Source organism: Onychomys torridus, unplaced genomic scaffold, assembly GCF_903995425.1.
Source record: "Onychomys torridus unplaced genomic scaffold, mOncTor1.1, whole genome shotgun sequence".
Lineage (NCBI taxonomy): Eukaryota > Metazoa > Chordata > Mammalia > Rodentia > Cricetidae > Onychomys > Onychomys torridus.
Window position 1 is genome coordinate 340,961 of NW_023413379.1, and position 24,781 is coordinate 365,741.

General features: G+C 42.2%; 2 protein-coding genes across 2 annotated transcripts; both read right to left on the reverse strand.

Moving 5' to 3' along the window:
- Window positions 1-7,544: 7,544 nt before the first annotated feature.
- LOC118576286 (olfactory receptor 19-like) lies at window positions 7,545-8,504 on the reverse strand. Its single transcript, XM_036176595.1, has one exon. The coding sequence runs from the start codon at window positions 8,502-8,504 to the stop codon at window positions 7,545-7,547; it is 960 nt and encodes a 319-aa protein (XP_036032488.1).
- A 15,050-nt stretch (window positions 8,505-23,554) lies between these two features.
- On the reverse strand, window positions 23,555-24,484 carry LOC118576284 (olfactory receptor 1078-like). Its single transcript, XM_036176594.1, has one exon. The coding sequence runs from the start codon at window positions 24,482-24,484 to the stop codon at window positions 23,555-23,557; it is 930 nt and encodes a 309-aa protein (XP_036032487.1).
- Window positions 24,485-24,781: the final 297 nt, after the last annotated feature.

Below are 24,781 nucleotides of genomic sequence, written 5' to 3' on the forward strand. Positions count from 1 at the left end.
TCAAACAGAGTACATTGGTAGAGTAGACTTCCAAACAGTGGATTTTCTCAAACAGAAATCCTTTAACTATAGTCTCGAGACTGAGGCCTTCATTGATGAAGGTGGGGGCATGGGACTCCACTTCTCTCTGGTGGCTGGCAATTAAGGTTTGTTGGAAAGGGGGGGGGGGAGTCATTTTTTCCAGTGGTGTAGACACTGAAAATTTACCCTTTCTCTGGTAAAATAACCTCTATCTCACATTCTAGAAAGAAACAATAACTAAACTTGTTGGGCCACACAACAAAATAGATACAGAAAGGCAGAAAAGGACTTATTGAGAAGGTTTACAGAAGTGGAGAAGAAGGGATTAGAGAAGGGGGTGGAGGTGAAAATAGCCAAATCTCTCTCTCTCTCTCTCTCTCTCTCTCTCTCTCTCTCTCTCTCTCTCTCTCTGTCACACACACACACACACACACACACACACACACACACACACACACACGCACAAAACCTCCAAATAAAAAAGGATCTTTGAAAAGCATGTTTCAAAAAATAAGGAACATGTTACACCTAACTAGAAGCTAGGCCTAAAAACCAGAACCTGTAAAGTATGAAGAAGCTTCTTTGTACCAATCATCCCTATTATATTTTTAATTGAAAAAATATACAATATATTTTGCTCATGTTTTTCTCTTCCCCCAGTTCCTTCCAGATTCTCTACCCTCCCTGCCCACCCAACTTCATGTTCTCATTATCTCTTTCTCTTTTAAGTAAAACCAAACCAAAACAAAACAACAGCCAAAATGAATACACACACACACACACAAACCTTCCACAAAAATGGAAATTAAAATAGACAAGCATAAGGCCAATAAGAGAAAAAAAATGCCCAAAGTAATACGCAAAAATAGTCTACAAAAATACTAAGTTTGTTTTATGTTGGCAAACTACTACTTGTGAGCATGGGACATGCCCTGTAGTGCTAACCACTATCTCGAAGGCTACTGGCACACACCGCAATTAGCTATATAAAAAAATCCAATAGTTATAATCATAAGGATACAATTCTCATCTGCCATATTTTGTTCATCAATGTATGTGGGAGCCTGTAACTTTAAAATATTATATTACAGATTTCCAAGTAACTTTACCCAATAGACTACATTGCACATGTTTCATACATAATGTTCCTTATGCCATGGTAGGCAGAGCAATGGCTTCCCAAAGATGTTCCCATGCCAGTCCCCAGAATCTGAAGCTTTGTGGGGTCTTACTGCAAAGAGACCAAATAGGAAATACTTGGAATTGAGACTCCTCAAAGATTAAAAACCTGAGCAGCCAGACATAGACACACCAAAGCCCACTCAGAGTGGTTCCATTATGATGAGCAAATGTATGGTGGGCCATGGGAGAGAGAGAGAAACAGAAGCAGGTTCATGTTCTATAGAGAGGGGTGGATCTGAAGAAGCAAAGGGCATGAAGAACAGGCTGATGTGGGTTGCCTTTTCCCACTCAGGGACATGGTGTCCTCTAGTCCTGGGCTACTGCCAACTACCATATCTCCATCTGTGAGCCTACTATAGCCATGACCCTTTTAAATGTCCATGGCCTCTGTTACCACCTAGAGCCATAAGGATGCCTGGGCTTGGGGCCACCACATGTGGCCATGTAATTGCCTGAGGGCCACACCACTGCAGGCACCATCCCAATCTGATTTGACTGGGCTGATTTCTAGAGCCATGGAATCATCCAGGCTTGAGGTGTGGCTAGGGGACGTGCCTGGGTCTATGGCCATACCTCAGTCAAGGTCTGTGTTGATGTCCATAGTGCCTATTACCCTTGAGGGTCATGTGGATGCCTGGGGTCTGGACCTCCACCTAGGGTCCTGTAGGGGTCCACGGGCCAAACTGCAGATAGGGTAATGCCAATCTGAGTGGCCTGTTCTGCTTTCTGGAAATATGGTGGCGTCTGGGTCCAGCCTGCTTCCAGGATCATGTCTGGGTCTGTGGTCTTAGAGCAGCTGGGGTCTGCAATGATGCCCATGGCCTGTGTCACTACTAAGGGCTACACAGATGCCCAGGCACTGGGTCAGCACATGTGGCTACACTGGGGACCAGAGGACATGCAGTGCCTGGAGCTGTGATGATTGGGTGGCCTGCACTGCCACCATGGTATCAACTGGGTTGAGGTGCTGCCAGGGGCTGTGACTGGATCAGTGGCTGAATCAATGTCAGTGGCTCCTATTACCACAAAGATTGTGCAGATGCCTGGGGTATGGGCCAAAACCTAAAGTCATGTTAGCCCAAGGGTCACGCTATAAGAATCCCCAGCCTCTGGGCCACCACCTATGAACATGTTTGGAGTCTGAGGGACATGTCACTGCCGGGAACATACCAACCTCAGTGGCCTGCACTCTCACCTGTGGCCATGGTGTCATCCAGGCCCAAACTGCTGCCAAGGGCCATGTCTGAGTCTGTGGCCCCACCATTGCTAGGGTTTGTGTAGATGTCCAAGGCTCCAGATAACACAGAAGGCAATGCAGGTGCTCACTATTGTGGTGGCCTGCACTGACATCCAGGGCCATTTTTAGGTCCAGGGACCTGCCACAGCCAGTATTTGTGTTGAGCCTTGTGCCTCCTGTTGCCATGGGATGCCTCAGGACTGCCTGAAGTCTGAACAACAACATGGGGCCAGGGTGGATCCTGGGAACCACAATGCTGCTGGGCCCATTCAGATTTGAGAGGCCTGGCTGATACCCAGGGCTGTGGTATCAGCAGCCCCAAGCTACTGACAGTGACCACATCTGGGTACACAGTCCTGCAGTAGCTGAGGTCTGTGTGGATGTCCATTGCCCATGCAAACCATGTGTTGGACCATGTGTTAAAGTATGAGGCCCCTGCTGTGCTGGTACCACCCTTCACTGGCCTGGAGTGACCTATCCCTCCAGCACCTCCCCCCCTCCACATACATGAGAGCTGACACTGAACCTTCCTGGCTCTGGGATAATGGTCCCTGATTACTCTGGCACAAGAAAGCTGGTCTCACCCCCTAATAAGACAGCCTAATAAGACACCCCCAAGTAACTCAGCACACTCGGAAAAGCTTGCCCCACCCCTCACCATGGGCCTGGGAGGCTAGCTCCACTCCTTATTGAGAGTTGTCCCAGCAGTCTGGACTGACCACCTCAGTTGCTCCCCAGGTACACATCCAGGCAACCCAGATATCTGTCCCATCTGTGACCTGTAGGAATGTGTAAAGGGACTGATCCTGTCAGTCCCTAGCCATAGGCTCTCCATGACTCAGAAAAACAGCAGGATATCAGAGAGGAATGTCAGACTGGTCCAATATTGATGGTGTACCAAAGACAGAGGCCTTGAACCTGACCAACAACTAATTACACAATGAACATATGCAAGTAAGCTGCTTGGACAAAAGGGTCTACTGTGTGACACACTGCAGGTTCCAATGCTACGAAAATGAATGAAGAGGCAATGGGAGGTGGGAAAAATGGAGGAATGGTGTTTTTCTCTTTGTTCCTCATTTTATTTTTATCTTATTTTTATTCTTTTTTCACTTTCCTTTTGGAGGGGAACACTACAAGAGGGAGAGGTGGATGCGGAGGGACTGGGAGATGGGTGGGATTGGGGTGCATGATATCAATATCCCAAAGAGTTAATAAAATATTAAATAACAACAACAACTGAAAGACTCTGTAGAAGCTGACTGTGGACAGGGAGAGTGCCTGCATGGCTGAGATGTTCCAGAGTTATCACCCAAGCCCATTCTACTTTGCTGTGGGGGGAAAAAAAAACTTGACAAAAGGTAATTTGGAGAATCAGATTACAGATAATTAGTGGGAAGGTCCAAGCAGTAGGAACTTGAAACAGCTTGTTTTATGATATCAAGAGCCAAGAACAGAGAGAAATACATGAACATATGATCAATTACTTGCTAGTATTCAGCTGGATTTCTCTATTCCTACACATTTCAAGATCCTTTTTCTAGACAATGGTGCTGCTCTCAGTTGACTGGACCTTCTGAGATTAATTAATTAAGACAGTTCCTCACAGAAAAATGCAGCAACAAACCCAATATAGGTTCCCTTGCTTGTATCCTATTATTTTTTATTTATTTTTAATTTTTTAATTATATTTGTGTTTTAATTTTACACATTTGCCACGGGTTCCCCTATCCTCCCCCCTCCCACTCCCGCCCCCACCTTTCCCCCATCCCCTCCTCTCCGTTCCCATCTCCTCCAGGGCCAAGACTCCCCTGGGGATTCATTTAAACCTGGTGGATTCAGTACAGGCAGGTCCAGTCCCCTCTTTCCAGGCTGAGCAAAGTGTAAGCCCAAAGTTCCAAACAGCCAGCTCATGCACTAAGAACAGGTCCCAGTCCCACAGCCTGGATGCCTCCCATTGGACTCCTGGAGCTCCATCTGGGGCCTGGCTGAGGATCTCTGCATCCACTTTCATCAGTTATTGGATGAGAGTTCCAGCACGACCGTTAGGGTGTTTGGCCATCTGATCACCAGACTAGGTCTGATCAGGCTTTCTCTTGACCATTGCCAGCAGTCTACAGAGGATGTATCATTGTGGATTTCTGACATCATGAGGTTTGCAGGCAAATGGATGGATCTAGAAAAAATCATCCTGAGTGAGGTAACCCAGACTCAGAAGGACAAACATGGTATGTACTCACTCATAGGAGGATACTAGATGTAAAGCAAAGATGACTAGACTGCTACACAACTCCAGGAGGCTACCTAGAAAATGGGACCCTAGGAAAGACACAGGGATTACCCAATGACAGAGAAATGGATGAGATCTGCATGAACAACCTGAATGAGAGTAGGAGTAATGAAGGGCAAGGTTTGAGGGAAAGAAAGCTTAGGGGAGCAGGAGATCCCAGCTGGATCAAGAACAGAAAGGGAGAACAAGGAATAACAGACCATGATAAATGAAGACCACATGAGAACAGGAATAGGCAGAGTGCAGGAGAGGTCCCCAGGTATCCTATTATTTTTTAATCCATGTGATCTAATTTTTACTGTCCATATCCTCCTAGGTGTGGGGTTACTCACTGCAACATGTTCTATTTAGAACAACACCTTTAAGAAAACTACTTCTCTCCCTTCTGGTAGTTACTGCTTACCAATATCATCCCATTTAAGGATGGGACTTTGTGCAAAACTCCCTTACTCATTCTGGGATTTTTGCATGGCTTCAGGTTTGCTCATGTCTTGGGCGTTCTGTTTCCACTGCTGTGAGTTCAAATGGAAACTGCTCTGCTGTGTCTGTTTTGCTGTCTGCAAAACACTGTCATCTTGTGAAAACACCTCTGGCTCTTATAGTCATTCCCTTCTCTCTCTTCTGCAATAACACCCGAGGTTTGGGAGGAGGTGGTATGATATAGAAGTCCTGTTTTGGGTGGTTATTTTATAGACTGATTAGCTGCAGCTTGGCCAGTTGTGAGTCTCTTTATTACTGCCATCTACTACAAAAATATGTTCACCCTTAAAATGAAATACCAATCCATTTCATGTCTGAAGAAGGATACCACTTTAGAATTGTTGAAAATTTTAGCAAAATATAAAGGAGATGCTTTGACTTTGAATGATTCCATTGATTTCTACAATAATCTACAAATCAATGTTATATTATTGTGAAATAAAAGTTGAAATGCTGTAGGAAATTGTGAGGGAGCCCAATGTGTACTCAGCCTTTTCAGATGTTGTAAGACAGATGATGGAGCCATTGATGAACAGTTCTCAGTAACATAGTGAATCTGTGTCTTTGAAAGAATGAAAGAATACATAAAAATTGTGGACCCACATTTTAAGATATATTTTTATTTACTCTGAGGTTTTCATATATATGTACAATGTATTTTGATCATAACCACTTCTTTCTCATCTCATACCCCCTCTACTGTATGCCCCTCCCAACTCTACATTTTCTTTTATAAACTTATTATAACACACTAAACCAAATTATAACTGTCCATATACGCACGTGTATGGGGGCATGCACGCATGCATGGTTAACCTACCAGGGTCCACCTATTTTAAAAAGAAAGACTTTTCTTCCACTAGCTACCATCAGCTAGGAGTTCATAAGCTAGGAGAGAGAACAATAATCCATTTGTCCCTCCATCCTGGAATGTTGACTGCTATGCGTTGACATTCTTGTGAGATGTGAAAAGACATCTTCCCACCCCAGATCAAGGACAGAGCAAAATAAGGATACCACTAAAGTCTAATTTGGTGATCCAATGAGTTTTATAGGTGTAAATTATAGGGATGTGGGTGAGGGCTTACTTACAGGAACAGAAATGACTCAAAGAGCTGCATCACCAAAGCCCACCACAGCTCATGAAAGCTGAAAACGTAGAGAATACTTAACCTATAGCAGCTCCACAGGTTGAAGAGCGTCCTTTCCAGATAGCTCATTGGTTCTTAAGCTTCTCACAGACAGCTCTGCCAGTCAGTTCTTTTTCCAGGCTTCTCAGCTTCTCTAAGCCCCTTTAGGCTTCTTGGATTATCTGAGAATCTTCTAGACAACATAGTTTGTCTACAAGTGTCTTGGCAGTCCTTGTTGATTATATACATGATTATAGAAGGAGAGGTCTAGTGAATCTAGTCAGTTTCATGGACTTGCTCAAGCTATTTTGAATTGTTTACTCTCTAAACTTAATGAGCTTCCCAGAATGATAGAATATTTCACCTACCCTTAGAACATCCTATATGTTCACTTGCTTGCAAACACCTTGTGCTTAATGAGCTTACCTCCAAGATTGAAGGTTCTACTCTTGAAGGAAACTACTACACAACAGGCCTTGTAGAGGCAGCCCTACCTGCTATGATTTCATGAGTGCCTGCCACACCCAGAAGAGAGTTCCCATGCATCTCTCTCTAACCTCTCCTTCTTACAACCCTTTATTTGATCTCTGACCCATGGGTGTTGTTCAAATTATTAGATGCTTTACAATTATATACCTTACCTGTTGAATGGAATTATGTCCATAGGAGGAGCATAACTTAGGGATACAGTTTAGTAAAAAAAGAAAAAGGACTCAACACTTGTTACTTTAAAAGAAATCATTCTTAAGAAGTCTCAGTTGTTTCCTGATAAGAGTGGAAGTTTTTTTGTTTTGTTTTGTTTTGTTTTGTTTTTTGAGACAGGGTTTCTCTGTAGCTTTTTGGAAACTGTCCTGAAACTCACTCTGTAGACCAGGCTGCCCTCAAACTCACAGAGATCCACCTGCCTTCTGCCTCCCGAGTGCTGGGATTACAGGCGTGCACCACCACCGCCTGGCTAAGAATGGAAGTTTCTAGAGGATTTGATCCAAGTATAGGTATTTATTTAAGAAAATAAGAAATGAAAAAGTAAAACACAGATCCCAGAAAGAACACTAAGCCTTTAAAGGAAGGAATTATATAAACACACAATATAATGGACAGTGAAATTAGAGGAAATAGTGAGACTAAGTTTTATTACAATATATGACCAAAGACCACAATTGCTAATTCCATAACCCTAGGTTCTACAAACATGAGTATACAACTATGAAGGTAATTTCATTAGTCTGTTTCTAGTCACCCTCCCTAAAAGTATTTTCAGAGCCTTCTTCATGTCATTGTTCCTTAGACTATAGATGAACGGGTTCAGCATAGGGGTGACCACAGTGTACATAAGTGAAGCCATTGCAGTGGCATGTGGGTTTTGGGTCATAGCAGAACTGAGGTACACTCCCAAGAGGGTGCAATAAAATAAAGAGGCAACAGAGAGGTGAGATGCACATGTGGAAAATGCTTTGTACTTCCCCTGAACTGAGGAGATTGCACGTATCGAGGACACTATCCTGGAGTAAGAGTAGAGGATGCCAGAGAGGGGACCCACAGCCAGTAACATGGCTGCAATGTAAATCACCATGTCATTAAGAGAGGTGTCAGAACAGGCATGGTGTACCACCTGATTGAGTTCACAGTAAAAGTGAGGGATTTCCAAGTTAGTGCAGAATGATAGCTGTAGCGCCAAAAAGCTATGTAACAGGGAATTCAGGACACCTATGATCCAGCATGCTAGAATCAGCAATGCACAGCGTCTTGTGTTCATGATGATCATGTAATGCAGGGGGTGACAGATGGCCACATAGCGGTCATAGGCCATCACAGTCAGCAAAAAGATGTCCAGGACTGAAAAAAGCAGTAAGAAGTACACCTGAGTGATGCAGTTCACATAGGTGATGACTTTGCTCTGTGTTTGGATGTTTATGAGCATCTGGGGGACAGTGGTGGAGGTGAAGCAGATGTCCACAAAGGACAGATTGGAGAGGAAGAAGTACATGGGTGTATGAAGGTGGGAGTCCACAATGATGGCCATGATGATGAGTAGGTTGCCAAAAACAGTCACTAGGTACATGGAGAGGAAAAGTCCAAATATTAGAGGCTGAATCTGAGGTTGATTCTCTGAAAATCCAAGAAGAAAGAATTCTGAAAGCTGAGTGTCATTTCCTTGTTCCATATGTTTGATATGCCTACCAAAAGAAGAATTGGGAATGATAGATTCAGTCACCTATCAATAAGCTAACATCAATGCGCTTTCCCTCCTTTCTTCTTTCTCTTTCTCTCTCTCTCACTCTCCAGTTCCTCTTAGCTCAATTAGCTCTGGTCATATATTCATGGGGTACTCACCAGGCCAGGGTCATTGTCATCCTACAAGGGGCCACACCTCTGAAAATAATGAACTCTCTCCTCCATCAGCTACCAACTGCTAATGGCTTCTTGGTCAAGATTGAGGCCTTATGAAGACTTTCCTTTTCTAGTATAGAGTATTGACTAGTTTGATCTTTTGAAAGTCTTGTATAATCATTCACAGCTGCTGTGAGTTTCTAAGTATAAGGACCCTGCTGTGATCAAAAGGCATGATACCAGAGGTGACCCTTCCATCATTCTGTCTCCCACTCTTTCCACTCTTCCTTTCATGCTGTTCCCTGAACACTTTGGTCTAGTTGTCTCATTTTGGACTGAACACTTTGTAGGTGTTTAATCTCCACACTTTGACAAATTGTTGGTTCCTGTATTGTCCTTTATCCACTGGAAACAGATTTGTTTTGATGAGGAGTGAGTGCATCACTCAGCTATCAAATAGATATAATTATTTAGGTTCATTTTCATACTACACACATTTAGCAAAATAAAAACTGGGAGTTCTCCCCTAGGGCCTATGAGCTCACAAAACTATGGGTTCCTGGCCAGATAACTTTTATTTTAGGTGTATATCTACTACTATGGAACCTAGTAAGCCTACCCTTATAAAGTCATGATATTTACTTATATGTTTTATATTTATCCCATGAAGAGTGTCCTGGTGTTATCTGAGTAGAAATTTCTGTGCTATGTTCAATCTGTGCTCAAAGATCTCATATTAAAAAAAAAAATATCTATCATTCATCTCTCCTGTGGTGGCATGAGCGGAGGAAAGGTGTACTCCTTCCACCCATCCCCCTGCCCAGCAATGCCTGAGGCAGGTGTGAGAACTGGCCCTGAGATCACAAGAGCAGGAGAGCCACCTTGCCCCACCAGCTGCAATGCTTGGGAGGGCAGGTCCTGCACCTCACCTGAGTAGCACAATAGAATAAGCCAACTTTATTGGTAGAGATGTGGGTAGGCCAACCTTGAAGTTGAAAGATTTGGAGAGCTGTCCCCACTACTCATCTGTCATGTGGCCATGTAGGAAGGTGAGACATGCCCCCTTTTGCCCCTTGCCACTTATAGCATGCAACAAACAGGAGAGTTTATCCTACCCCTTACCAGCTGTAGCACTCAGGGAAGTGGGCCCTGCCCCTCACCTCAGCAGCACAGCAGAGCTACCCAGTGGTCAGAGGTGAGGGTGACCAGCCCTTCTGTTGTGAGCAAGGAAGAGTTGTCCCCATTACTCATCTGACATGTGGTGGCAGCTCTCCCAATACTTGAGACAGGTGGAGGAGTTGGCCCTGGGGCCATAATTGTGGGAGGGCTGACCCTTGGGAGAGTAGCCCCTGAGCAACACAATAGAACCGGCCCTGAGGGTGTAGGTGTGGGAGAGCTGACCATGATGATGTGAAAGAAGGAGAACCAACACCTTGCTCATTTCTGCAAGAGGTGAATTACCAGGAGCAATGCTGGAGAGCTCATGCTGTTGGGGAGGACAGGAGAGCACCTGCAGGTTGTCCAACCATGCAGCTGCCCAGGCCCAGAAATAGGGTTGTGATTTGGCCCATCCTGCCATCCACCCCATCTGTGATTTTCTTAAGTCATGAAGAGACTTGACCCATAGGCCCAAAGCTACAGCATCTCTGCAAAACAAAGCAACAACAGGATATTTGCCTAGTGAGGACCCAGGATTGTTAGTGTAGTAGAAACCAGAGGCTTCAAACTAGACCAATGACTCTTTGCATACACATGTAGGAAATTTCCAATGAACAAATTTTATCAATATACAAGGTGTCCTCAGTGTTTTTGCATAGAATCTTACACCAGAACACTAGGCAAAATCTATCTTACACCAACATACTTCCTCTAATTAATCCCAGTGCATACCAAGTAACCTCATCACACCCTGCTCCCATGACGTTCTGCATCAACATGTCATGCTATCTTTAATAGGGTATAATTAGCTCAGATATACATTTATCATTCTGTGTCATATGAAGATATATAAATCACATATGTTTATGCAATTTAAACTTCATTTGAATGTAAATCATGACTTACTTGAGAATGAAAAGTCTTAAGACTTGTTGAAAGAAACCTCTCCAGAAAGGCAAAGGCCAGGCCTGGTAACAGATCTACAAGCATAGTTACCAGGAAGACTAAGGCAGGAAGATCACAGATTTAAGGGGTAAGCTATGAACATCTTCTTCAATTTTGTCCATCTGTCTTTGTAACATTGAGCTGCATATTTGTGTCATTCCTGGCTATAAAGTGAGGTTGAGTCTAGCCTGAATGACTTACTGAGACTCTGTCTCAAAGGGTTTTACAACTCATTGATGGAATATTTTCCTGGGATATATGAAGCCTTGGACTTAATACCAAGTGCAAAATTATAAAAGACCAAAGGTACAGCAAGGATAAGCACTCATAGAAATGAAGTGAGGGTATGTAACAAGCTATTAAGTCACTCACATTCTGCTGGGGCAGACAGACACTGGACATGTGAACATTAATAACAGTGAAATAAGCCAGTGACAAACACAAAGAACATATTTTCTTTTATGTACATCTGTAATCCAGAATTAAAAATGACAGAATAGTAGAATGAAGAGGAATGGGGAGTGGAAATAGAACATCAAAAGTGGGGGTGGGGTCATGAGAGTGATGAACACGAGCAGGGCATGTTCCACACACACAGACATGTTGCAGGTGAAGCCAATATGTTATAGAATTGATATTTCATGAAAAGTTGGAACAATTAGGAGGACAGAACATGTCTATCAGACTGGATATCAAAAACTATATAATTTCCTTCCAGACACATAATACACACACACACACACACACACACACACACACACACACACACACACACCACACCACACACACACACACACACACACACACACACACACACACACACACACACACATGCACACATACACAATGGAATATCAAAGAGAAAAGGTGGTGGGGAAATCCAATCTGTACATGTGAAAGAATTCTATTTTTATGTGGAATAAACACATTATCCCTACTCAATAAATTCAAAGGATATGCATCATTTGAAATAGAGAAAGTAAACAGGTAAGGAAGTAACAATACTTTCTTTTATTCATCAGTAATGAAATGATTGTAGACAATCTTTCTCATATACCCCTTTCGACATTTTAATGTGACTATTTTACTTGAAGAAAGGCACCAACAAACTATAAAATTCATGAACTCTTGCAATGCTGCAGACATTATTCATCAGGATCCTTCTTATTAACATGACATTATATTCATTTTGAAAATAAAAAGGTATGAAGTTATTTTAGTTTACTTAACTTCTTTACAACCAGTGCTTTCTGTTTATACCACCCATAATTTCCAGGATCTGGAAACATAAGTTCTCATTTATACAGAACTATTTTATGAGTTCATAAAACCATCCTCTTATTATCAGCCTTCCAAAACTATCACTTTGAAATGAATTCTCACCCCAGTTACTGAGTTCAGTGGATTCTTCTCTTTCCAGCTTCATGAATCAATACCTCTCAGGACCAGCCGGAAAGCCTCCCTTGCATATCCCAGTCTTGGCTAGGTTAACTTTGCTCTCATGTACATTTTCTGTTTTTCTGTTTTCTGTCCTCTTGCTGCAAGAGCAGCAGAGGTCCAGGACTCACCTAGATTGACCTCTGGAAGGTAGATCTGTGCATCAATGCCCCAACTCCCCTCTGAATGGCTGATGATGGAGAATTGAAGCTGCACTTGGCACATGAAGCAGGACAGAGAGCAGTATTAATCCCCAGCCAGGGTCAGGACTTCAAAATGAGAAAATTAATGTGTAGCTCTAGTTTGCAAATCAGAAGGACTACACTGGGGAGACACTTAAAGTTGACAGCAACTTCTCCTTTGAGAATATTTTCCTCCTGTTATTCCAGCCCCTAAGCACATGATCTCCCCATGGGACATTGCTCTGCACAGAAGGAAAATTGTTCCTAAAGATTGCCTGTTCTTAGAAGAGTAGGTTAAAAACCCAGTCATGGTTCCTTCTCCATGAATTCTCCTGCTTTCACTTCCTATCAGCTTACTTCATCCTGATTTAGGTTTCAACCAAAGTCTAAAACTATGAAAGTTGTGTTAAATATGTCTCAGGTCACCAAAGCATTGTATTCCATAGGTGGATTCAGGAACACGCAATTCTCCTGTTCATCAACAGGAAGAACTCTTTTCTATTGATTTGAGACCATGAGTTGTAAGTTAATTGGATTCCTTGTGTTTTTGGCAAAACAATGAGGGGTGTATTCCTCATTAGGCAAGGAGAAAGAAAGAAATTTAAGTAATTATTCATGAGTCATCTGATAATCATGATGTGAATTTAGATTCCCATGAACAATTTTTGAGATTAACCACCTACCATGAGTCTGTTGATAATTTTTGAGTCCACTTGAGTAGTTGGTGGAAACTTATTGCAGTAGAAACTCCCTGGAATCTATAAGGATGACCCTAGTGAAGATTCCTGGTAATGGAGGATACAGAGCATGAACTAGCTATCTTCTGTAACCAGGCAAAGTTTCCTGTGGAGGCATTAGGACGTAAACACAGCCTTAAAACCATTGACCTATAATTTGTTCTGCCTGCAAGATGTCCAGGGGTAATGGTGGCACAGAATTTATGGAAGTGGCCAGTCAGTGACTGGAACAGCTTGAGGCCTACACTATGAAAGGGGGTCAATGTTGGGATTACCTGGATGGCTAGGAGTCAGAGGCTGGATAGCCCAGAGTCCTAGGATAGAATCAAACACAACTGACAAAAAAAGTCAATGAAATGAAGTGATTTCTTTTTCCTCTTTTTAAAAATTTCTTATATTTGTGTTTTAATTTTACACATCAGCCATGGGTTCCCCTGTCCTCCCCCCTCCCATCCCCACCCCCATCGTTCCCCTAACCCCTCCCCTCCATTCCCATCTCCTCCAGGGCCAAGATTCCCCTGGGGATTCACTTAAACCTGCTGGATTCAGTACAGGCAGGTTCAGTCCCCTCCTTCCAGGCTGAACAAATTGTCCCCATGTAAGCCCAAGGTTCCAAACTGCCAGCTCATGCACTAAGGACAGGTCTGGGTCCCACAGCCTGGGTGCCTCCCAAACAGTTCAAGCAGGAAACAAGATCAACTCAACAAAATTAGTAGCCCTCCTATATACAATAGACAAACAAGCTGAGAAACGAAGTGATTTCTAATGATATTCTGTGGTATTCATAGCCCAATCATCATCAGAGAGGTTACATCCAGCAAATGATAGGAGACACTGAACCAAACATTAGGAGGAAGTCAGGGAACCTCACAGGCAAAAGAGAGTGGGGAATATTTAGGACCCAGTGGAGTTTAGACACCCTGAGAACAAGGTTCGTAGAATCAACTAAGCAGGGCTCATAGAGGATCATGGAGACTGAGGGGACAAGCATGGAGCCTGTACGGATCTGACTTAGGTCCTCTCCATATATATTATGGTTGTGTAGCTTGGACTTCTTGTGGGACTCCTAACAGTGAGAGTTCTTTGGTCTTTGACTCTGATCCACACTCCAATTTCTTTTCTTATTTTGAGCATGTATTTTTTCTCCCTTTTAAATTTATATTTGTGTTTTAATTTTACACATCAGTCATGGGTTTCACTGTCCTCCCCCCTCCAGCCCCAGCTCCACCTACCCATAAGCCCCTTCCCTCCATTCCCATCTCCTCCAGGGCTAAGACTCCCCTGGGGATTCATTTACACCTGGTGGATTCAGTACAGGCAGGTCCAGTCCTCTACTTCCAGGCTGAGAAAAGTGTCCTTGTGTAAGTCCAAGGTTCCAAACAGCCAGCTCATACACTAAGGACAGGTCCGAGTCCCACTGCCTGGATGCCTCCCACACAGTTCAAGCTATTCAATTGTCTCACTTATCCAGAGGGCCTGATCCAGTTGGGGGCTCCACAGCTTTTGGTTCATAATTCATGTGTTTCCATTAGTTTGGCTATTTGTCCCTGTGCTTTTTCCAATCTTGGTCTCAACAATTCACACTCTTGCAGTCCCTCCTCTTTCTCAACAATTGGACTCCTGGAGCTCTACCTGGGCCTGGCCAAGGATCTCTGCATCCACTTCCATCAGTTATTGGATGAGAGCTCCAGTTCGACCATTAGGGTGTTTGTCAATCTGATCAACAGACTAGGACAGATCAGGCTTTCTCTCAACCATTGCCGGTAGTTTACAGTGGATGTATCATTGTGGATTTCTGGGGACCTCTCTAGCACTTTGCTTCTTCCTGTTCTCATGTGGTCTTCATTTATCATGGTCTGTTATTCCTTGTTCTCCCTTTCTATTCTTGATCCAGTTTGGATCTCCTGCTCCCCTAAGCTCCCTTTCCCTTGAATCTTGCCCTTCATTGTTCCCACTGTTGTCCAGGTTGTTCATGTAAATCTCATCCATTTCTCTGTCATTGGGTGATCCCTGTGTCTTTCCTAGGGTCCCGTTTTCTAGGTAGCTTCCCTGGAGTTGTGTAGCAGTCTAGTCATCTTTGTTTTACATCTAGTATCATCCTATGAGTGAGTACATACCATGTTTGTCCTGAGTCTGGGTTACCTCATTCAGGATGATTTTTTCTAGATCCATCCATTTGCCTGCAAACCTCATGATGTCATTGTTTTTCTCTGCTGAGTAGTACTCCATTGTGTATATATATCATATTTTCTTTATCATTTTTCAGTTGAAGGGCATCTAGGATGTTTCCAGGTTCTGGCTGTTACAATGCTGATATGAGCATAGATGAGCAAATGCCCTTGTGGTATCATTGACCATTCCTTGGGCATATGCCCAAGAGTGCTACAGCTGGGTCTTGGGGGAGATGGATTCCCAATTTTCTAAGGAAGCACCATATTGATTTCAAAAGTGGCTGTATAAGCTTGTATTCCCACCAGCAGTGGAAGAGAGTCCCCCTTGCTCCACATCCTCTCCAGCATAAACTGTCTTCTGTGTTTTTGATCTTAGCCATTCTGACAGGTGTAAGGTAGTATCTCAGAGTCATTTTGATTTGTATTTCCCTGATGATTAGGGATGTTGAGCCATTCCTTAAAGGTCTTTCAGCCATTTGAACTTCCTCTGTGGAGAATTCTCTGTTTAGTTCTGTAGCCCATTTCTTCATTGGACTGTTGGGCATTTTGATGTCTAATTTCTTGAGTTCTTTATATATTCTGGATATCAGCCCTCTGTCAGATGTGGGGTTTGTGAAGACCTTTTCCCATTCTGTAGGCTGTTGCTTTGTCTAGTTGACCATGTCCTTTTCTCTACAAAAGCTTCTCAGTTTCAACAGGTCCCATTGATTGTTTCTCTCAGTGTCTGTGCTACTAGTGTTATATTTAGAAAGTGATCTCCAGTGCCAATGAATTCAAGAGTACTTCCTACCTTCTCTTCTATCAGGTTCAAAGTAACTGGATTTATGGTGAGATCTTTGATCCACTTGGACTTAAGTTTTTTGCACGGTAACAGATATGCATCTATTTGCAGCCTTCTACATGTTGACATCCAGTTATGCCAGCATCATTTGTTGAATATACTTTCTTTTTTCCATTGTACATTTTTGGCTTCTTTGTCAAAAATTATATGTTCATAGGTGTGTGGGCTAGTGTCAGGATCTTCAGTTAAATTCCATTGGTCCATATGTCAGTTTTTATGCCAGTACCAAGCTGTTTTTATTACAGTAGCTCTATAGTAGAGCATGAGGTCAGGGTTCATGATGCCTCCAGAGGTTGTTTTATTGTACAGGATCCTTTTGGCTATCCTGGGTTTTTTGTTTTTCCATATGAAGTTGAGTATTATTATTGCCAGGTCTGTGAATAATTGTGTTGGTAATTTGATGGGGATTGCATTGAATCTGTAGATTGCTTTTGGTAAGATCGCCATTTTTACTATGTTAATCCTGACTATCCATGAGCATAGATAAAGAGAACAAAGAGTTGGTTCTTTGAGAAAAATCAACAAAATAGACAAGCCCTTTTTGAAACTAACCAAAGACAGAGAGAGAGCATCCAAATTAACAAAATCAGAAATGAAAAGGGGGACATAACAACAGACAATGAGGAAATCCTGAGAATCATCAGGTCATACTTCAAAAACGTCTACTCCACAAAACTGGAAAATCTGAAAGAAATTCATAATTTTCTGGATAGGTACCACATACCTAAGTTAAGTCAAGACCAGATAATCCATTTAAATATTCCTATAACCCCTAAGGAAATAGAATCAGTCATTAAAAGTCTCCTAACCAAAAAAAAAAAAAAAACCCAGGACCAGATGGTTTCACTGGAGAATTCTACCAGATCTTAAAAGAAGAGTTAATACCAATACTGTTTCAATTGTTCCACACAATAGAAGCAGAAGAAATATTACCAAACTCCTTCTATGAGGCTACAATTACCCTAATTCCTAAACTAAACAAAGATGCAACAAAGAAAGAGAACTACAGACCAATCTCCCTCAGGAACATTGATGCAAAAAATACTCAATAAAATACTGGCAGACAGACTCCAGGAACACATCAAAACAATTATCCACCATGATCAAGTAGGCTTCATCTAGGGGATGCAAGGGTGGTTCAACATATGAAATTCTGTCAATGTAATACACCATATAAACAAAATCAAAGAAAAAAACCCACAAGATCATCTCACTAGATGCAGAGAAGTCATTTGACAAAATCCAACACCCCTTCATGATAAAGGTCTTGGAACCATCAGGAATACAGGGAACATACCTAGACATAATAAAGGCAATCTACATCAAGCCAACAGCCAACATCAAATTAAATGGAGAGAAACTCAAAGCAATATGACTAAAATCAGGAACAATGCAAGTCTGTCCACTCTCCCTATACTTATTCAATATGGTACTTGAAGTTCTAGCCAGAGCAATAAGACAACATAAGGAGATTAAGGGGATACAAATTGGAAAGGAAGAAGTCAAGCTGTCCCTATTTGCAGATGACATGATAGTATATATGAGTGACCCCAAAAATTCAACCAAGGAATTGATACAGCGTATAAAAACCTTCAGCAGCATAGCAGGATACAAGATCAACTAAAAAAAAAAACCATATACAATAAAAAAACAGGCTGAGAAGGAAATCAGAGATACATCACCCTTTACAATAGCCACATGTGATATAAAATACCTTGGGGTTATTCTAACTCAGCATGTGAAGGACTTATATGACAAGAACTTTAAGTCCCTGAAAAAAGAAATTGAAGATGTCAGAAAATGGAAAGATCTCCCATGCTCATGGATAGGCAGGATTAACATAGTAAAAATGGAGATCTTACCAAAAGCAATCTACAGATTCACTGCAATCCTTATCAAATTACCACCACAATTCTTCACAGACCTGGCAAGTACAGCCACTTTTGAAATCAATATGGCACTTCCTTAGAAACTTGGGAATCCATCTCCCCCAAGACCCTTTTGCTCATCTATGTTCATATCAGCATTGTAACAGCCAGAACCTGGAAACAACCTAGATGCCCTTCAACTGAAAAATGGATAAAGAAAATATGGTACATATACACAATGGAGTACTACTCAGCAGAGAAAAACAATGACATCATGAGGTTTGCAGGCAAATGGATGGATTTACAAAAAAATCATCCTGAGTGAGGTAACCCAGACTCAGAAGGACAAACATGGTATGTACTCACTCATAGGATGATACTAGATGTAAAACAAAGATGACTAGACTGCTACACAACTCCAGGGAGGCTACCTAGAAAAAGGGACCCTAGGAAAGACACAGAGCCCACCCAATAACAGAGAAATTGATGATATATACATGAACAACCTGGACCACAGTGGGAGTAATGAAGGGAAAGGTTCAAGTGAAAGAGAACTTAGGGGAGCAGGAGATCCCAGCTGGATCAAGAACAGAAAGGGAGAACAAGGAATAACAGACCATGATAAATGAAGACCACATGAGAACAGGAAGAAGCAAAGTGCTAGAGAGGTCCCCAGAAATCCACAATGATACATCCACTGTAAACTACTGGCAATGGTCAAGGGAAAGCCTGATCTGTCCTAGTCTGTTGATCAGATTGCCAAACACCCTAATGGTCGTTCTGGAACTCTCATCCAATAACTGATGGAAGTGGATGCAGAGATCCTTGGCCAGGCTCCAGGTGTAGCTCCAGGAGTCCAATTGTCTAGAAAAAGGAGGGACTGTAAGAGTGTGAATTGTTGAGACCAAGATTGGAAAAAGCACAGGGACAAATAGCCAAACTAATGGAAACACATGAATTATGAACCAAAAGCTGTGGAGCCCCCAACTGGATCAGGCCCTCTGGATAAGTGAGACAATTGAATAGCTTGAACTGTGTGGGAGGCACCCAGGCAGTGGGACCTGGACTTATCCTTAGTGTATGAGCTGGCTGTTTGGAACTTTGGGCTTACACAGGGACACTTTTCTCAGCCTGGAAGTAGGGGACTGGACCTGCCTTTACTGAATCCACCAGGTTGAATTGAATCCCCAGGGGAGTCTTGGCCCGGGAGGAGATGGGATTGGATGGGAAGCACTGGGGGAAAGTTGGGGCTGGGGGTGGGAGTGGGGAGGACAGGGGAACCCATGACTAATGTGTAAAATTAAAACACATATATAATCAATTAAAAAACTTAGAAAATTTTTTTTGTTTTTTTTTAAAGCTGTTCTATCAACCCTAGCAATATGGTTTTTTTTTTTTTTTTTTTTACAATAGGCATTAGGTTCTTTAATACCTCTGAAAAAGAGTTTCTTCTATGGTGGCAGGAAAGGATTCAACTGAATTTGTTATGGATGCCTGCAATAGCCCCCTCAGGGAGTTTCCTGAGGGCAAAGTCAAAGGATTACCTTGTCTGTCCTTTGTTGATCTTCATTCATTAAGCCAACATTTGCCTTTGCCCTTTTGCCATCATTCCTTGAAAAAACATTATTTCTAGTAACACCCTGCTTACAGTCCCTTTTTAGCTGACCTTGTTTACCACATTTGAAACATGTGACACTTTTGTTTTTCTTCAAACCTCTGGAAATCACCTCTCCTATCCAAGTATCATCATGGTCATGAGATTCAATATTCATTGTATCTTGGATCCATTCCTCCAATGATACTGATCTTACCTTTAATGGCCTAATTACCCTTTTGCATGATGCATTAGCATTTCATGCTTTTTTTTTTTTTTTTGAGCTGAGGATAGAACCCAGGGTCTTGTGCTTGCTAGGCAAGCACTCTACCACTGAGCTAAATCCCCAACCCGCACTAGCATTAGATGCAATTATTATTTGTCTAGCTTCATTCTATTTATTTCTGAAGGCAGCCTTTGTAAGAAATCAGTGAAGGTTTCTTTTGGGCCCTGTATATCTTTAGTAAATGACTCAGTTTTCTTTCCTACTTCTTCAATTCTGTCCCAAGCATTCAAGGCTGCCATCAACATAAAGCCAGGATGTGGTAATCACATAAAGATCGTCTTTGTATATCAGCATAATTACCTTCTCCAAGAAGTTGTTCAAATCTTAGATGGCCTTTAATAAAAAACTCAGAGCCAGATATCAGGATATAGGCTGAAAGATCAGAGAAGCAGAGCAAGTCACGACCACCACCTATTACCTCACCAATTTTTACAAATCCTCTGATTGAAATCATCTGAGTCTTCACATGGAAGGGCCTTAGCTGAACTGCTTTAGTTCCTGTTTCCTTATGCCTTATATTCCTTTCTCCACCCTGTCATCACTTTATGGGATTAAAGGCATATGTGCTTCCCAGTACTGAGATTAAAGCTGTGTGCCACCACTGTCTGGCCTCTATGTCTAATCTAGTGGCTGGCTCTGTCCTCTGATCCTCAGGCAAGTTTATTAGGGTATACAATATATTACCATATGAGACCGAGTAAAATATTTAATAAATATTCTTATAGAGTGGTAAGATTAGACTCATGTAAGATAAACTCCAGCAAAAAAATAAAATACATCTGCTTCTACCATCTAATCCCAGAATCCAAGCTTATGGTTTGTAAGCTTTGAAGACTGCAATAATGGTAAGTTCTCTTTAAAAATTAATTAATTAATTAATTATTTAAAATATTTATTTGTTAAAATTTTTCTATTTTACATATCAACCCCAATTACCCCACCCTCTCCTTCTCCCGCCTCCTCACCTCCCTCCCACTCTATCCCCATTCATTCCTCAGAGTGGGTAAAGCTTCCCATGGTAGGCAACAAAGTCTGACATACCAAGTTGAAGGAGAGCCTAGCCCCTCCCCATTGTATCAAGGCTGAGCATGGTATACCACCACAGGCAATGGGGTCAAAAAAGTCAGTTCATGCACCTGGGATAAGTCCTGGTCCTGCTGCCAGGGACCCCACAAACAGATCAAGCCACACAACTATCACCCATATTCAGCAGGCCTAGTTCGGTCCCATTCAGCTTCCCAAGCTGTCAGTCCAGAGTCAGTGAGCTCCAACTAGCACTAGTCAGCTGTCTCTGTGGGTTTCCTCATCATGATCTTGACCCCCTCTTCTTCTTTTTTTTTTGAATGCTGAATGCCATTTATTGAAGGAGGGAGGAGGTCTTAAATACAGGCTTACAATACAATGGGAGAACCCCGGAGGGCAGAAGTTCACCTCTGATTGATTTTTTTAGCTGAGGATCAAACCCCAGGCCTAATGCTTGCTAGGCAAGTGCTCTACCACTGAGCTAAATCCCCAACCCTGCTTCTGATGTTTTACAATCTTGCATCTAAGCTGTTAATTCCCAATATGCTGGATACACAGACAAGGAGCTTCCCTTGATTCAGGAAGGTGGAATCTCACAGGAAATTAGCATAGGGAAGATATCAAGGTCAAGGTCAGCAAGCAATGCAACAGTTACCCAAAATGGGGGCCAGGACCCTACACGTCCCCGCCTTTTACTAAAAACTGAGCTTCTGACTTAGGTTGTGTGGGACATCAGCAGGTCACCTTACCCGTCATGGAGACACCTACCTGTCCAGGCCACACAGGCATTCTGTCTTAGGTTGATGAGTGCCCCCTCCCCCTCAGGTATTACCCATCTCTGAATACTCATTATCATATAGGTTCAATCATATGAGAGCTGCAGAGTTAAATGTTGCCTAAGATCTCTAAGTGGTCCTGGGCTTGCAATCTGTGTGTTTGACACAGAAAAGACCACCAGGAGTCTTAACCCACCCATAGCCGGTAGGCTAAATGCAACTGAGCCATTCCCTTCCTTAATGAACCTTACTGCAAATTGGAGTCCTTGTAAGATGGTATCCTGAGAGCAAATGGAACTTGAACTTGTAAATTTATAACTTTCAAAGCCAATCGAAATGTATGTAACTATTAATTTAAATTTGTCATGCCCAATAGAATGAAAGATTAATTAACTGTGGTAGCCACTTTTGCTGCCAGGGTCTCCACTGTACTAGCTGTAGTAACCAATTATGAAATGGCAATCCAAGAAATAGTAGTAGCTGTGGTTGTTGCTGTTATAACAGCAACAATGGCAGCAGCGATGTCAAATTCTCTTCTGGAGCATGTGGGTATCAATTGGCGTGGACACAACTCCAGGAACACAAACCGTTGAGGCCCATTATTCTTGATCTCAGCATGACTTAAGCTGGCAGCTCTGCAAAACAACAACTAAGAACCATAAAGATAACAACAAGCAGCTCACAATGAGTAGAACTAATGGTCTCATAATGGCTACTTGTATTACTCAGCAGAGAAAAACAATGACAGCATGAAATTTGCAGGCAAATGGATAGAACTAGAAAAAAATTATCCTGAGTGAGGTAACCCAAACCCAGAAGGACAAACATGGTATGTGCTCACTCATAAGTGGATTCTAGATAGAAAGCAAAGAATAATCAGACTACAACCCTCAGAACCATATATGGCATGGAGGACCCTAGGATGACTTGCTTATAATAAGATTTGGTTTTACTCAATTACTGAGCAACCCTCAATGAAACATTACACTATTAAAGTAGGAATTTATACTGTATCAAGCTGATAGTAGAAAAATAAATTGATTAATTAATCTAAAAAATAAAAAAGAAAAGAAAAATTTGAACTATTAAAAAACACCAAACAAATCTTTTTTTCCTATAGCAAAAAGGGGAAACTAGGGGCTCATCATTCCTCTCCACATTCTATTCTTTCCTTTGTATTATATATTTTAAATTTTTTATCAGTGGATTCTGCTGGAGTATCCACTACAGACAAGCACTAGAGGGCTCCTGTTGCAAATCACCCTCTGGAGTGATGCAAGGATCTTTCTACTGACACTTGGAGGGGACTCAATCTGGTGTTGGTGTGGGCCTGGGGTTCTGCTTATGTCTTTCCTCAGGACAATGAAATTCCTCATTGGCTTTCTGAGCACTGAGTATGCTCTGTGGCTGCAGCTAATGCCCAACATGGCAGAGACCTATTGGGCCTTTGTGAAAAACTCTCCCCTTCTGATGCCAATGGGGATTGAAAACCCAATATGGCCAGCTTTGGCAAGCATTAACATATGCCTAGGAACTGCAGCCATGCTGTTGGATTCTCCAGAAGGTAATGTATGGTAAGTGCTTTTTCAAATATGTTTGAGAACATGTCACCCAGACACCTAGGAGATTAAGGATAACACTGAAGATCACTGACCTCCATTTATTAACAGTAGCATGCCAGCTAAGCATTTTTATTCTCACAATCATATTCAAGCTGGAGTAGTACCTACTTCTCAGGAGTGGCTCTGTGCTACATTTTTGGCCTCCCGAAACTCATTTAGCCTACTTTGAAGATACCTTAAAATTTGTGAGTCTGAATGTAGCCATAATGCTAAGTTCTTTAACCTCTGGTATACAGACACCATTCATAGTTTCCCCACTAAGAGTCTCTTTAGGGCTCTTTTTACATCTTTGTTCCTCATACTGTAGATGAAGGGGTTCAGCATGGGGGTGATCACAGTATACATCACAGAAGCTGATGCACTTGCTTGTGAGCTGTGGCTTGCAGCAGAACTGAGGTACACTCCTAGGCCTGTGCAGTAAAATAAGGAGACAAGGGAGAGATGAGATGCACAGGTGGAAAATGCTTTGTACTTCCCCTGAGCTGTGGAGATTGCACGTATAGAAGACACTATCTTGGAGTAAGAGTAAAGGATGCCAGAGAGAGGAACAGTAGCCAATAGTACAAGTGCAAAATACATGACCACATCATTAAGAAAGGTGTCAGAACAAGCGAGCTGGGCTACCTGATTCAATTCACAGAAGAAGTGTGGGATTTTCAAGTCTTTGCAGAAAGACAGCTGCAACACCATCATACTTTGTAACAAGGCGTGAAGGACACTCACAATCCAAGATACCAGAACCAGAAATCCACAGAGTCTGCGGTTCATGATGCTAGTATAATGCAGGGGATGACAAATAGCTATGTAGCGGTCATAGGCCATTACAGCCAGCAGGAAGTTGTCCAGTTCCACAAAAATCAGAAAAAAGTACATCTGGGTGATGCAGTCTGCATAGGTAATGGTTTTTCTCTTAGTCTGAATATTCACCAGCATCTTTGGGACAGTAGTGGAGGTAAAACAAATGTCCACAAATGACAGGTTAGAGAGAAAGAAGTACATGGGCGTGTGAAGGTTACCATCCAAGATGATGGCCATAATGATGAGCAAGTTTCCAGCTATAGTGGTCAAGTACATGGAGAGGAAAAGGCCGTATAAAACAGGCTGCAGGTCTGGGTCCTGTGAAAATCCCAATAGAACAAATTCTAAAAGGCATGTGTTGTTCCTTGGCTCCATGTGCTTTGTGTCACTATGACAAAAAAGTAACATAAGAAATATTCATGAAAACTGATGTCACTGAAAGGAATAAACAATATAATTAGTATGCTACAGCAAATAAATTCCTTAATTTTATCTAAGGCTCTGATACCTCACAGGATATCTCTAGTGCTGTTACTGATTAGGAATATCTGTCTTACAATGAAGCATTTCCTTGAGAGGTCACAGATTTCATGAGAAATTGTTTCTTAAGGTTGAATATTTGTATTGACTGTTACCCCTGTCCTAGGTTTTGTCTGCACAGTGACCAGAGGC